Here is a 15,544-nt window from a genome sequence, read left to right as displayed (position 1 = left end):
CTGATTTAGCAGCGACTCCATTAATTTGCTCACCACAGAGGTCAGGCTAACCAGCTTGTCGTTCCCAGCCTCCTCCTGACTTCCACTTTTAAGAGAAACCACATCTACTTTTCTCCAGTCCTCTGGAACTACTCCCGGTTCTAAAGAAGCACTGAAAGGGTTAACCAGCAAAGCCTGCCAGGACTTCTCTAAGCTCCCTTAGTACCCTCGGATGTATCTCATCCGGCCCCATTGCCTTATCTACTCTTGTGCATGAACACACTTTTCCAAAAATCACCGAGATTTACCTTTCCCTTGCTTCTAATTCTATGTATGCTCATTTTCCGTGGTCCTTCTCCTGCCCTTCCTCGGTGAACACAGAACAGAAATATTCAAGCAAGTCTGCCTTTTCCTCAGCAGCCTCTAGTTTTCCCCTTCATCTCTAAGTCCACAATGCCACTTTTGCACTTCCTCCTATCACTGACATATCTAAAAATAAGTCTTGTCTTTTGTTCTACCATATTTTCTATTTTTTTTCCCCATTTGCATCTTTCTTTAAAAAGGGGTCTGGACAAGTTCAATAATAAATTATTAGCTAGGTAGGTCTGGGAAAGAACATAAGAACTGCCATACTGGATCAGACAAAGGATGCATCAAGCCCAGCATCTTATTTCCAACAGTGGCCAAGCCAGATAACAAGTACCTGGCAAGTACCCAAATAGTAGATTCCATGCTGCTAACACCCAGAGATAAGCGGTGATGTTCCCAAAGTCTATCTGGTTAATAACCGTTTATGGACTTTTCCTCCAGGAGCTTGTTCAAACCATTTTTAAACCCAGCTACACTAACTGCCTTTACCACATCTTCCAGCAATGAATTTCAGAGCTTGAGCATTGAGGCGAAAAAAATATTTTCTCCAATTTGTTTTAAATGTATTACTTAGTAACTTTATTAAGTTTCCTCTAGTCTTTTTATATTTGAAAGAGTAAAAACAACCAATTTGCATTTACCTGTCCTATTTCACTCATAATTTTATAGATCTCAATCATAGTTCCCCCCAGCCATCACTTCTCCAAGCAGAGGAGCCCTATCCGTTGTAGCCTTTCCTCAGAGGGGAATTGCTCCCTCCTCATTATCATTTTGGTCGCCCTCCTCTGTACCTTTTCTACTTTCGCTGTCTCTTTTTCGAGATGCGGTGACCAGAACTGCACACAATACTCTAGATGCAGTAGCACCACAGAGCGATACAGCACTGTCGTGATATTCTCCATTCCCTAACCACTTATCCTAAGTGAACACTTAATCGCTGGGAGTCGGCGCCAAGGACTGGATTTACGTTTTGGGTTCTGCCGGGTGCTTGTCAACCCGATTGGGCCACTTTTGGAGGCAGGGTGCTAGGCTCGACGGGCCTTCGGTCTGACTCAGCCTGGCAAAGGGGGAGTGCTGAGAAAGCAGCCGGAGTCCATCCCCACCTGCGGGGAGGCTGTGCTTCAGGGTCCCTGTAGACAGGATGGGCTTGCGTAGCCTTACGATGAGCTTCTGTCGTGGCTGTGGGTCAGGTAAAGTTCAAAAGGGACTCGCACCTGTCCCTTTCCCTTCTGGGTAACCCAACTTTCATTTCAGCCTCCAGGAAACCCACGAGATGATAGATTTCCGATTACATAAAACAAAGCTGGGGAGGGCGTCGGTGCGTAAAGAGGGGATAGGAAACAGAGTGGCATCCCTCTCCCTCCCCTACACCAGCCGCTTTATGCCTCTCTGTTTTACAAATATCTTTATTGCACAAAAATCTGCAAACTTTTCATTTATAAACAAACATTCCATTGTATGATATTGGTTTTTCACTGAAAAAATGCATTGTAATCCAGTCACATAAATATATCAAACAAGTGCATAACAAGTAGAAAAGGATCGGTGGGCAAGGTCCAGCAAACAGCTCCCAGGGGCAGGAGTTCGGTCAAACTCTTTAAGTTCTCTGCATTGAGAAGTTCGAGCTCTCCTGCTTTGCAGGTGAGGTGCCAGTGGAAACTAAAAAGTAATAATAAGACCCCCCCTATGTTACGGGGGGGGGGGAAGAGGACAACCTCTGGAAATCAAAGCCATCCTTCCCTTCCCTGGATTTTGGAGGCTTTCAAATATTTTAGTTATGTTCCGCTTTTCGCACTTTATTTTTTCAGCGCTTCAAAGTGGATCACATTCAGGTACTGTAGGTATCTCCCTATCCCCAGAGGGCTTACAATCTAATTTCAGGGAAGTAAGCTACTTAGATTAACTGAAGCCCTGGTTAGAAGGCCTTAGGCCTCGCGGGACATCGTTCTTGCTTTACTGACCATCCCCCTTAGTCCCAATTGCCAGCCCTACTAAAGGTGCCCTGGCCTAATGGCAACAGCAGGGAGCCCAGAGTTGCTCTTTGGTTGGCCACTAGGTGTCACTGTAAGAGCAGCTACTTTCTTTGTCCTACTCCAGGGGGGGGGCAGCAAGTGCCAGTACAAGGGCCGGAGGAAGAGCAAAAGCAGGAGGGGGCTGCGTTCAGCTTAACAGTTTCTCAAAGGACAACAGTGCTGGTAGGCCAGAGCTCTCCCCCCCCCCCCCCCCCTTCCCAGGTGGCTCGCTGGAACAGCGCAAAGCCCACAGCCCTGAAACCACCGAGTCCAGCACATACAGTACTTACAGCAGCATCCCACAGCATATAGCAATTCCAGCACACAGAAAGGAGCTGAGGTAGCTGGAGATGAAAGAGCCCAGGAGAGGGAGACCCGTTTTTTTGGGGGGCTCAGATGCTGCTACCATAATCCTCCAAGTTTTCTGAAGGAAAATTTTCTGTTCCAGACAAAACATCGCACAAGTTACGGAGAAATCCCCAACCCCCCCAGGACATTTGACCCATAGGATGCTACATTTCACTGCTCGGGATTGTGCATGAATTAGTACAACGTTGTCCTGGGGCGGTTAAAAACATCCCCAAGTCTCAGAGTAAAAGTCCATTCCATTGTGCTTTCCTGGAATGGAACGGGAGAGACCTGTATCAAAATGTCTTCTTTAAAAACAAAAAATAGACAGCGGTCTTTAAGGTTAAATAGGTCAAGTCAGTATGACAGCAAAGCAGCAAAGGGGTCAGGGCGAGGAGTTCAGTGCCCGAATGTACAGGGCAGGTGTGAGCCCAGATGCGTCTTTTTAATGGTTTAAATGTAGGGCTCCAATTCACCCAACAGGCGTGAATTTACTCCACTGCATTCTTACTTTTCTTAGGGCCTGTTTCAGCCTAGTACCATACGCAACAGGGAAATCAGAACTACATATCCCTGGATGCAATGGGGTAAAAGCAGGACTAGGGCCACCCTGTCAGGTGAATCTGCAGCCAGTTGGCAGCCCTATTAACATGTTTTGACCTGGGGCCAGGGTGACTAATGGACTTATAGTTTCTGATTTTCTTGCAAAGGAATAAAATTAAGATGGAATAAACCTGTCCAGGAAAAAATGTGACTAGGTTAAAACATGTAAACTGTTTAAGGCAGTGGTTCCCACCCCTGTCCTGCAGCGCCCCCCCCCCCCCCCCCCTCAGTCAATCGGGTTTTCAGGATATCCACAATGAATATGCATGAGAGAAAATGTGCATGCATTTTCTCCATAACCTGCACATTTTCTCTCATGCACATTCATTGTGGATATCCTGAAAACCCGACTGGCTGGGGAACCCCCCCCAGCACAGGGTTGGGAACCACTGCTGTAAGAGATGCATCCAGGCTCCCACACGCCCTGTGAATTTCAGCACCAAACCTGTAAGCAACTCCTTGAACTGATCCTTGTAAAAAGATGGCAGGGAGTTATCTGTCCGGGGAGAGATATTTATCCCTTCCTTATGATGGGGGGGAGAACGGGAAGCCATGCAGTCACAGGCCAATCCCCTCTCTGAGCTGAACTTTACCCCTCCTTTCACTTTCTGCCTCCCAAAAGTTGCATCCTTCTCATGCGCTTCCTTCCCACACCTAATCCTCCCCCTCTTTAGAGTTTGCACAGAAACCATCACCTGTGATTTGCTGCGTGTGAGGATTCCTGCAGATCTGGGGTAATTTCCTTTAAAATAAATAAATAAATAAAATAAAATTACAGGTCTGGTTCAGCGGCAGTGCCACCTTCCCTGTTTCCCCCCCCCCCCCCCCCCAATGGGAAAGGTTCCAGATTGGTGACCTGACAGGACCTAGCAGAAACTCACCCCTGCTGCCGAGGATATTAGGACTGGATCCAATAAATAGGAAAGTGCAAAACACTGGGTCCGTCAGAAGAGGCTACCAGACGCTGCAGGCGAAGGCGCTCCTGTCCTCTTACTCTGACTGCCCCCTTCCTCCCCTCACTGCTTAGGGAAAAAAAAATCTGACTTTCAAATCCTGGGCTCGGTACCATTCTAGAACTAAGGCCAGGTTAAGCACTTAGCTAATTTATTTTAAAAAAAAAAAAAGGACTGTTGGTCTCTTAAACCCAGTCTTCATTTGGGCAAATCATTTCTTTGTGGTGGTGGAGAAGGACGCACACAGAAATCCCGTTTGCCCCCTGGATGTTTCTGCCTTTAAAAACAGTGGGCTTGGCCCAGTCTTAGTGCGGCCATGGGTCTTTTAAGTAGGAATTTGCATTGTGCAAACAGACCCCCTAGGCCTGAATCCACCCCTGCCTGGGCTCTGGCTCTCGGATTAAAAGGAGGCCTGTGGGATGAGACAGGCGGCGCTGGACAGTGGACGAGTGTCGCTTTAGGAACTTAGGTAAAAATGCTACATTTCAGAGTTATGTTATATTGAATTAACTGTCTGGCACTTACAGTTGGTCCCTGTTCCCGTCCCCGTCCCCCCCCATTTCTCTTCTGCTCCTCCAGAACCCCACATACCCAGCTAATGCAGGGGTAGGCAACTCTGACCCTCGAGTGCCACAGTTAGGTCTAGCTTGCAGGATATCCGCAAGAAATAAGCATGAGATTTTGCATGCACTACCTCTCCCTGGTATAGAAATATATCTCATGCGTATTTATTGTGGATATCCTGAAAAGCAGATCTGTTTATGGCACTCGAGGACAGGAGAGGCCTACTCCCGAGTTAATAGTTGTAGTAGGTGACCTGAGGTTTCTTCAAATGCCTGGCTGTCCCCAGCTCTTTGCACTCCCCCCCTACCCCTATGGAGCACAGGGAAACAGGCCCAATCCTCCCCCCTCCCCCAAACTTATTTTGTCATCACAGAGCCAAAACTGATACGCATATTGAAAAGGAACCACCATGCAAATATTGAAATATTAGAAACCATGCCTCAGACACATTCTAAAACATATTTACATCCAAAGGGAAAACACAGGCTGGAGAGGAGGAGAATGTAAAGACAGGCGCTTCTAAAGATGAAGCCTGGCAGCTGCCATCTGCTGGGTGTCATCGGATGTAACATTAGAGGACGGGACAAAGCATAGTACAAGGCAGAAAAAAAAAAAAAAGAAAAAACAAATCGCACAGCTCATGCACAGAATCCCACGCCATATCTCTCAACTAAAGGAAAAACAAAACAAAACACATAGAAACCAGGATATTAAAAAGGATTCAAGATTTCTCCCCATTTTCAGTTCTGATTCTTCTGACAGTTCTGCAACAGAGCGAGGGCAGGAGACATCGGGGACAGGTGGTGCCTCCAAGCAGCCATGGAAGACGGGTGCTCAGGGTTTGCTCGTTGTCAGGGACGGTGGAAAGTAGTCTGGGCTCCTTTTTGCTCAGATTGCTTGCTGCTGGGACCCGTCTCTTCCCCCTCCCGCCGCCGTGGATCAGGCTGGTCCTGTCTCATTATCCAGAGAAGACTAGAACCAGGGTGAGATCTGACCCCCCCCCTCGATTACAGTAATAACAGGGAAGGGAAAGAGAACCAGCCTCGGGGTTTTTGGTCCTTAACATCTGGTGGTCCTGGGTTTTCCCTGCATGCTTTTATCTCAAGAACTCATAAGTAAAAAAAAATCAAAGTCTTCAGATCCTAATAAAACATTCTCTTTTGTTGTTGTTTTTTTTTCCTGGCCAGAGTATTGGTGGTAGACGTGTTTGGATCCTCCGATGCTACAAGAAGGTCAGACTCTTCATTCTTCTAGAAATAAAAAGGTTAAACCTCCCTTTCTGACGTGCATAGACTGGTAGGAAGCAAAGTTCAGGGGTTAGGATCTTGTTGTCAGTGGAAGTGCAGTGGGCACGGGAGTGGGGAGATGCCGCCATGCCAGAGGCACAAGGATTGCATACTTCTCCAGAAGCAAAGCAGGGCTTGTCCTCCGAGCAGACTGGTAGCTGGGTTGGCGTGCCTTTGCTGTAGGAGCGTTAGAACGCCCCCCCCTTTCCTTTCAGCCACGCCACAGCCCCTCTGACCTTTACTTCACCCCCTTACTAAGCAAGGCTCAGTACGAGGGCACCGGGAGCATGCCCATGTAGTGAGAGATTGGGTGGATGCAAGCATGTAGACGCCCTATGCCCGCGCCTCTGTGCCAGCGCTGGGTGGGGGCAGGTGTACCTAAATAGCTTCTCTTAAGCTTCCCCTCAGGAGGGGGGGGGTGGTTAAACCAATTCCATACCCCGTCTTTGCTTCTCTCTTGTCCTAGTTAGTGGTGACGTGTTAACCATGCCACACGACCCTAAACACAACCCATCCCGTCTGAAACCCTCGAAGACTGGCTGTGGATCATGCTCCCTGGCACAGAGATGGGATGGAGGCGATCGAGGTGTCTTATGCGTCACCCACAGACCACTGAAGTCTACTTACAGTACTCGAGCAGCACCTCGTGCCCGCCACCCACCCGGGAAGCGTGACGGTGCACAGCTAGCCCCAAAATGCAGCACGTTTTGTGCTTTGCTAGTGGACCCTCTTCAGGTGTGCAACGGAAGGCCCCTCACCCTTCCCACTCGCAGGTCAGCCTAATCTTTGGACTGGCCAAAGGAACAAGAGAAAAAAAAAAAAAAAAAAGGAACGGGGGATGTTGGCTTATCTGCTCTTGAAGGTAGCATAAACCTCAGACTGGACCATCCCTCCAGCACCTCTGGCTTCAACTCTTTAAACACAGAAGGGATTGAGCCAAACTTAATGGTCACAATAATATAAATAAATAAGCTAAGGTGATTCTGAAACTCTTCAGGACAGAAAACAAGATGCCAGGGGACGGTGGGGACGGCCTCTCCTTGCTCACATAAATCTTCCAGTGCGGCAGCTTAAAGCCGACGACCTGCCCATATCACCTCTACCCAAAAACTGCAGGGTTATTGGCAGCCCAGCCCCACCTCAGGGTCTGCTGTATCTTTTGGATCTGACAAGTATATTCACATCCTGGTGGTCCTGAATTGGGATGCGTGTTAAACAGGACCAAATCACAATCTGATGAGGAGCTGCAGTTAGGCCTGGCCACACTAGCCCTGGAAAAAAGATCACACAAAGGGGCTCAGTGCCACCCCAACACTAGACACAGACCCTGCCTCTCGCTGCGTCAGAGAAACAGCTTCCAGACCTGCAGCTCCATGCACACCTGTTCCTTTCTATACTCTTCACTCCCATTTCTAAAGGATTCTGGGTTTGCCGAGATGGCATCTTAAAAAAAAATAAAGTGGGGAGGGGGACGGGACATGTAAGTGCGTTTCCTAATGTTCCTGGAACCTGTTTGGGGCTCTAACCCAGGAGCTGTGGCTGCAGAGCTGCCAAAGCACCCGGTTCCTGGAGGGAGCCTGTCACTTAGTGCTGCTCTTTCAGACACCTCTCCTGCTGCACCGGAAGGCAAAGCTCAATGAGACGAGAATACGTGGAAGTGTTCCTCCAGATGCCAGGCACCAGAGAGAGAGATCAGAGGGGCTCCCGGTGGCGCTGGCCATCTCTATGCAATTAGGGTCTCGGAGAAAGAAAGCCCGTAAGATGAAGGTGTCACACGGCTCCCCCTCCCCTTCCTAGCTGGGGGGGGGGGGGGGGGAACAGTTTGGACAGGGCACACCCTCCGGGCTCCGTGGCTGGCCCGCCCCCCCCCCCATCCCTCCCCCCATCCCGGGGACCAGTGCTGTGCTCCTCCGTGCCCAGGATGCGCTCACAGGAAGGGCAGCAGCGAGGCCAGCGGCATCTCCTTCTCGCCCAGCAGCGTGTCCCTCTTCAGGCTGCCACCCTTGTGCAGCACCTTCAGCTTCAGCGACATCTTCTTCACGCTGCCGCGGCCCAGGCCATCGAAGAAGAAGTCCTCGTTGAAGACGGGGTTGCGGCTGTTCTTGATGAGGGTGCTCCGCTGCTTGTGCACCTTGCCCGGGTTCAGGTAGAGCACCACGCAGCAGCTCATGCTCTTCACGTCGCACGGCTTGTGGAAGAGGTTCTCGGCCGAGAGCAGGCGCACCCGCAGGCGGGCGTTGGCCGCGTCGTAGTCGGCGGCCAGGCGCAGGCTGCCCCCTTTGCTCAGGCTGACCGTGTGCTCCTTCTGCGCCCGCTCCTGCAGCAGCTCCAGCGGCGCCAGGCCCGGCGGGGCCGGGCCGGCCCCGCCGCCGGTGGGCGGCGCCGCGCGCCGGCGGCGGGGCAGGCTGGGGCTGGTGTCGGCCGAGCTGCACTCGTCGGTGGAGAGCGAGCTGTGGCGGGCCACCGAGTGCTTCAGCTTCATGGCCTTGGCCTGGCTCTCCTGGCTGAAGATCTTGAGCAGCGACACGGAGCGGGAGAGCAGCGGCGAGCTGAAGGGCGACGACTCGGCCGACGAGCAGGTGTCGCTCTCGCCGCCGCTGAAGTAGCGGCAGGGGCTCATCAGGGACATGCCCACGTCGGCCGGGCTGAGGCGGGTGCCCTCGCCGCCCGCCGGCTTGCGCTGGGAGCCGGGGGAGCCGCAGCGGGACAGGCTGCCGTGCTCGCTGTGGAAGAGAGACTCCTTCCGGCGGGTGTGCGGGCTCTCGGCCAGGGTGGCAAAGCCGTACGAGGTCTGCGCCTTGGGCACGTAGGGCAGAGACATGGCCGTCTGCGCCTGGGGGTCGGCGTTGGTGCTGAAGTCCTCCTCGGAGGCCCACTCGTCTGCGCTCTCGATCTGGATGATGTGCCGGTTGGCGGCCTTCAACAGGGTCTTGCTCTCGGGGGCTGCCCTGCTCGGCAAGCGGGGGCTGCGCTGGGGCTTGCGGGCCGACAGGTTCTGCTCGGAGGCGGAGGTGCCCAGGTTGGCTTTGCCCTCTGCCCCCTCGCCCTCGGGCAGGCCGGTGGCAAGCTTGGGCGGGATGAAGAAGTCCGGGATTTTGTCCGGGGTCAGGACGTTGCTGTAGCTTGCCCCCTTGGACGACTTGTCCCCCGGGTCGCCGGCGCGGGCTCCTGCGCTGTCCACAGATCCGCGGAGTCTCTCCAGCAGCCACATGCTGGGTCTGGTGGTGCAGCTGGGAAGGCGTGGGGGCACAATTTACACCCAGAGCTCGCCCTCTGGAAAATAAACAAGTAACCCAAAGAAGTCATCAATATCCCACAGGAGGAAAAAATCTTCAGACTGTGGGTTCTGTCCCCGCCCCTGTGCTAGGGTGAGGGGAAAGGAAGCCCTTTTCTCTTCCCCGATTCCTTTGTTCGGGGGGGGGGGGGGGGGGGGGGGGGGGGGGATGGGAGGGAGTTGGCCCCCATCAACGGAACTGGCATCTACCATGGCTACTGCACTCTTTTCCCGTGGATAGCAGGGCTGAATTAGCCATGCTGTCATGGGATCCGTCAATCGGGTCCGGGAGGCGGAAAGAACAGACCGGGGAGATTCCGTTACTTTCCCGCGCGGGAACAACGCGCGCAGCCTCAGAGAGCAAAGCTCTGATCACTGCTTTGACAAGCTCCGCCTCCCGGATCTGATTGACAGATCCCATGACAGCATGGCTAATTCATCCTGCTATCGACGGAAACACCGTTTACGGTAAGCAAGCTTTGCTTTTACTACTCAAGGAACCCCCATCTGCCTGTCTAGCCTCGTCACCGTACCAACGGTTCTGGCTCTCTGCTGGTGCCCTTGTCATTCAGGGACGAGGTATGCAGCAGAATCCACAGGTGCATAGGAACAGGACTGGGACCCTGCAGCTGGACAGAGTTAGATTTAGATCTGTAACCAATGGCCGTTCCCCCGCGCCTTCCGGTCCCCACCGTCCTCTGCGGTTCCCATCAGAAGGCTACTCAAGGGACCCCCCCCCAACCTAGGCAATATCAGTTCGGCACCATTGCCCACACCAGAGGAAGGAGGAGGTGGCCCCTGTGGTATTCACTTCCTGACAGCTGTAGGACAGAAAGGGAGTGTCATGAGAAGGGTCAGGCATGTGATTTGGCCTCTTTCCCCCCCCCCCCCCCCTTTTTCTGCTCCTGTACTAGTAGCAATACGGGTGGTGGAAGAGAGAGATTTGGGGTTTTAATAGGGGTTTCTGAGAGATAGCTATGTTGGAGCTGAGGGAGGGTGGGCATCTAAACCAGCGAGTACACCAAAGGAGTGGATTAGCAAGGAACGAGTTGGAGGTCAGCCGTCTGTTTGGCCAGAGCCATGGCTGTCACCCAGCCTGCTGACTGGAGGGTGATGGCGGTGGTGTGTGGGCTGGGTCCAGCTGAATGCTCCAGCCCCTATCTCAGCCTGGCTGGCGCTGGCTGAACACGGCTGAAAGGAGGGGGGAAGAGACTGGCTTGGACCTATAAGATTGCAGGTGTAAATAGGTAATCAAGCTGCATCTCTGCTGATTTGGCTGGTGGTTGAGTGTGGGTGAAAGGGGGTTGGGGGAGAAGGGAAAGATCGGGGGGGAGGGGGGATTTCATGGCTGTCTAGATCACCCAGGAGATGCCCCCGCTGCATGATGGCTATCCCTTCCCTCCCCCCCCCCCCCAACCTTGATCAACTGGAGGCCAGCTCATGCAGGAAACCCTGATCTTCCTCACTGCAGCTGCGGCCATTGGGCCCCCCTACTTCCTAGAGTGGTGGCCGGTGGCCGCTCAGTGCCTCTATCAGTTTCCCCCCCGATCCCCTGTTTAGCGGGAGCATCCCTAGGGCTTCCAGAAGAGGGGTCACTTTTAGGAGCTGGCTGCTCTTATTCGTACTAATAACGACATTAGCTAACTGGAAAATCCAAAACCCCAAGCACCACACAGTTAAAAAGGCAGAGGTCCCTTTACAGTTGGAAGGTGCTGTGTACCTCTGAATCAAACACCTGGCAGGGAGAGGTTGCATGCTGCTGCGCCAGAATGAAAGCCTGTTTGCACAGGAAGGAAGCACCTCCCCAAGCCACAGCCCTGAGAGGGATAAAAAAAAAAAAGGCAGCTAGGCCTTCGTTGCAGGAAGACTTCCTGCAAATATTTCCCCAAACGAGGTAAAAGAGGTGATCCATCAGAAAAATGAAGTCTGTGTCACTCTTCCACCGTCAGCTTCTTGGAAAGGGAACCCCTAACACAAGTTGGTTTTGTTTGGGTTTGTTTTTTTTTACTTGCTAACAGCACAGTTGCACCCAGTTCACAGACCCACCGTGGTTGGAATTTAAAAAAAAATGTTTATCTCAGGAATTATAGAGATACTTTAGAAGACGTAAATTTATTTATTTTATACATTTTTAGTCTGCCTTTCCCAATAATGTTGTACAAGGTGCATTACATATACTGAAACACAAAAACAAAGATAAAACGCAAGACATCAACAAACAATTTTCCATACCCATTTGGACACACACAAATGAGAGCACTTAACATCCATAATTTTAAAAGCCATCCAAAACATTAAGATGTACATAAAAAGCAACCAAATAATGTTAAAACAGGCCCAGGAGCTGGAGGGACATGCTTTAAAGAATAAATGGGCTTTCAGTCCGTTTCTAAAAGTATGACGTCAGAATCTGGTCTTAATGACAGGGGTAAAGCTGCTTACACAACAAGGGCAAAATGCAGCGGAACAGGTGCATTACTGCATGGGGGGAGGGGGAGGGGGACACACACCCCAGAAGGCTTCCTGTGCGTTAACCGCTGGATAATTGTTAGCTCTTCGGAAGGTATCGCAATCTCCAGAGTACCGGAATGGCAGGGCTGCCTGAGAACGGGTTTTCACAGCGTCCACTTGCCTCGCCTGCGTGCTGAAATCGTGAACAGAAAAAGAGAAAAGGGCTGGGTGACGGCGCTGCTGCCCTGCAGGCTCCGCGGCGGCAGCAGCAGCAGCAGCAGCGGGAAAAGGTGGCCCCCGGAGCTCCGGGGCGGGGAGAGCGCAGCCAGACACCCCCCCCCCCCCCCGCACACTGGAGCGCAGCTCCCCGGCACTCCTTGCCCGGCCAGTCCCCTGCCTCCTCTTTACAAATGGATTTTTATTTATTTTGTTTTTTTTAACAGAGCCCCGAAAAGTGTCAGGACAACATGTATGAAGTCGTGGTGCAGACGGACACACGTATGTACACAGCATAGGCACACAAACCTCCCCCCCCCCTCGTGCCCGGATCTGGGCGCGCGCACCTCCCCACTGAAGACTCTGACACAGAGCAGGACACAGATCGTACAAACAGGACAACCAAGGTAGGGAGATCGCACACAGAGGCAAGCGCGGATAACAAGAGCCTGAAGTGCAGCCGCCGCCGCGCCGGCGGAACTTCCCCCCTGCAGGAAGATCCAGCGCCAGAGAGACACCGGGCAGATTGCACATTTCGCTTTTCTGCTTCTAAGCCCACCCAATCCCACCGCCAAGCACTAAAGAGCTTGGGAGGGCGGCGTTGGAATCTCCTGGGAGGGAGCGCCGCACACCTGAGGCAGGTGCGCCCAGCCCGGCAGAGCACACGCGTGTCAAGCGCATCCTTCTGCCGCCACCGGGAGGGAGACGAGAAGAGGCGCTGAAAGCCCGAGGGAAGGGGAGGGGAGGCGAGGCTCCGACCCCCCCCCTCCGGGAGGGCTAACGCCGGACCTTACCTGCAGGCGAGCTTGGCGCCGCTCCGGGTTCGGACTGGGGAGCCGAGGACCTGCCGGCGCTTTTATAGCCGCCTCGCGGCTGTCAGAATTCATTCATCGCGAGCAGAAGAAACCTCCCCGGCCCCAGCGCCGCCGCCGCCGCCGTATTCTCTCTAAGAAGCGCCCCAGCTGCTTTATCCCGCCACCGACCAGGTCCCAACCAAAGCATCGGCCACCGACCCGTCGCACCCACTGGCCACTCCCATAAGACCCGCTCTGGCAAAGCACCAAAACGCTGTCCCATAGCCAGTGGCTGTACTAAGGGGGCGGTCTGCCCCGGGGGACAGGGCCCGTGCAATGGTATTAGGCGCCTAGGCGAACCTTCTGCCTTGCCCCTCCCTCCAGGCTCCGGCCTCGACCTCATTCTCTCAGGCAGGCCTTAGGTTCCTTGTCACATTCACACATGCACCCCTTATACAGGCTCCATTCCTCTCTCCTGCACACACAAACAGAGGCACAGCTCAGGGCCCACCCAGTCTCTACTCCTCTCAGCTATGAGTGGGATGGGCTCCACTCATGGCCCCACATGGCTGCTCTTTGCCGCCCCCTAATGGCTGGCGCCCTAGGCGACTGCCTAGTTCGTCTATTGGGACATGCCGGCCCTGGGAGGGATGACATTGTGTGGCCACCAGTGGACCCCATCCAACTGGTGGCCGAAGAAAGCAATGGCCCCGCACACTGCCGACCCGGGAACAGAAGACAGAGCCATTCTGCAGCTCCTCCTAGTGTGCTGGCCCTGCGATATTCAAAATTAATGGGACAGGCACTTCCTCTGTGCTGCTCTCCTGCATCACGAGATCAGCGTAGAGGACCTGCCTGTCCCATGAGTTTTGAATACTGCGGGGCCGGCATACCAGGAGGAGCCGAAGAATGGGCTCTTACAGCTGCGGAACAACTCCTGCCCTCCTCCCCCAATGAACGGGGCACCCAGCAGCAGTGGAAGAGTTAAAGAATCATGGGGATCCTTTATGTGTGAAGAAAGTTTGTGTCACTCCCACTAATCCAAGACAAGCTCAGGGTACTGGAAATCAAATGCTTTCAGGATTGGGAATGGAAGGAAGTGAATAAACTGGAGATCCTGAGGGTAGGAGAGGGGGGAAGGGAATGAATCAGGAAAGAGATGGGGTAGGGAAGGAATGAGTGAACTGGGAATGGGATAGGGAGAGTGAGGGGTTTGTTGGGGGGGGGGGGGGGGGGTGCGCCAGAGGACGTGCCAAATGCTTTAGGTTTGCCAATCCCCATAGCATCTGCTGACCACTGTCCCATAATATTGGCACCAATCACTGTCCCATAGCAACCACTGGCCACTATCTGAAAACACTGACCACTGTTCCATAGCAACCATCAGCCACTGTTTCAATAATACACATTGTCCAATGACTTGTAACACTCACCAGCCATGCTCCTAATGCACTGGCCACAGACCCATAGCAGCCACTGACCCAAAGTACTAGCTACTGTCCCACACTATTCACATGCCACTGTCTCAAAGCACTCCTCTGCCACTGTCCCAGAACACCCAGTGGCCATCGTCCTATAGCATTGATCACTGTCACAAAAGCACTGGGTGCTGATAATAGCAGCCACCTGCCATTGTCCCAAAATACCAGCAACTTTATCAATCACAGGCCATTTTATCACACACTGGTCACTGTATCAATCCATTGCTCACTTGTCTGGGAGTTTGTTGTTTACTGTTTGGGATCCTGCCAGGTACTTGTGACCTGGATTAATCACTGTTGGAAACAGGATACTGGGCTTGATGGACCCTCGGTCTGATCCAGTATGGTAAGTTCTTATGTTCTTAATCTCTGTTTGACATGCTGGGCACTTTTTCAATGCATTGGCCTCTGTCCCACTGTATTGGCCTCTTTCCAAAGCATTGGCCATTTTATCAATCTCCAGCCAAAATTTAAAATGTATTAACTCAGTTAGTTTTCCAAAGCACTGGTTACTGTCCCAATGCACAAGTCAGTGTGTGTGTTATTCTTTTGTTGAATGCCTTCTTGGATTTTTTGTAATTACTCACCTTTCCAAAGCTTAGCTCACGGCCAGTTACAAATTCAGATACAAGTGGAGGGTGAAGTGAGCTGTGAAAGTCATACGGAGCATCGGTGGGAGAAGCAAGGTTTGAACCCTGGCCACGCTGGTTCTCAGCCCACTGCTCTCTGACCACTTGCCTACTTTTCAGTTTTGTTGTGGAGCCTGGTGAAAGTTTTCTGGAACCAGCCCGAGCCATAGTCTGGATACCTCTTTGTTTAATTTTTCTGTTTCACTGTAAACCGGCATGATTTGCATTTAATGCAAGAATGTCGGTATATAAAAGTTAAAAAATAAATAAATAAATAATTTATTTATCCAGTTTATATTCCGCCTTTCAACAGTTCAGGTACTGTGGGTATTTCCTGTCCCCACAGGGCTCACAATCTGAGCCCTCTAGTACTCAGGGTAACACCTGTTAGCATTAGAAAGTAAGCATGAGGTGCAGAATTTCCACTTTGTGGGTGGAGTATAACTCCTGCCTTGCAGTACGTGTTGCTTGTGTGTTCCCAGTTCCTATTCTCCTGTGCTCCCGAGTCCAGTCTTGTCTTCCAGCCTTGCCTCGTCCAGCCCACCTTATCCAGCCTCGCCTTGCCCTGTTCGTCTTGTCCGGTGT

At 52.4% G+C, this 15,544-nt stretch overlaps 1 protein-coding gene across 2 annotated transcripts; it reads right to left on the bottom strand.

Moving 5' to 3' along the window:
- Nucleotides 1-8,015: 8,015 nt before the first annotated feature.
- On the bottom strand, nucleotides 8,016-13,357 carry C2CD4C (C2 calcium dependent domain containing 4C). Of its 2 annotated transcripts, none has more exons than XM_029612804.1 (2): nucleotides 12,850-13,357; nucleotides 8,016-9,387 (listed from the first exon to the last, which is right to left on the bottom strand). In XM_029612804.1, the coding sequence occupies exon 2, from the start codon at nucleotides 9,323-9,325 to the stop codon at nucleotides 8,042-8,044; it is 1,284 nt and encodes a 427-aa protein (XP_029468664.1). In that variant the 5' UTR covers nucleotides 9,326-9,387; nucleotides 12,850-13,357; the 3' UTR covers nucleotides 8,016-8,041. The 2 variants fall into 2 exon arrangements, 1 of the variants encoding a protein (XP_029468664.1); XR_003858231.1 differs by lacking the exon at nucleotides 8,016-9,387 and adding an exon at nucleotides 11,491-12,032.
- Between the last annotated feature and the right edge of the window lie 2,187 nt (nucleotides 13,358-15,544).

This window comes from Rhinatrema bivittatum, chromosome 8 (assembly GCF_901001135.1).
Source record: "Rhinatrema bivittatum chromosome 8, aRhiBiv1.1, whole genome shotgun sequence".
In the NCBI taxonomy this organism is placed as follows: Eukaryota; Metazoa; Chordata; class Amphibia; order Gymnophiona; family Rhinatrematidae; genus Rhinatrema; species Rhinatrema bivittatum.
The sequence above is the reverse complement of the archived record's forward strand: the minus strand, read 5'-3'. Positions and strand labels throughout refer to the sequence as shown.

Bases quoted from the DNA above. Each gene is read 5' to 3' on its own strand.
- C2CD4C (XM_029612804.1), bottom strand. From the start codon at position 9,325: ATGTGGCTGCTGGAGAGACTCCGCGGATCTGTGGACAGCGCAGGAGCC.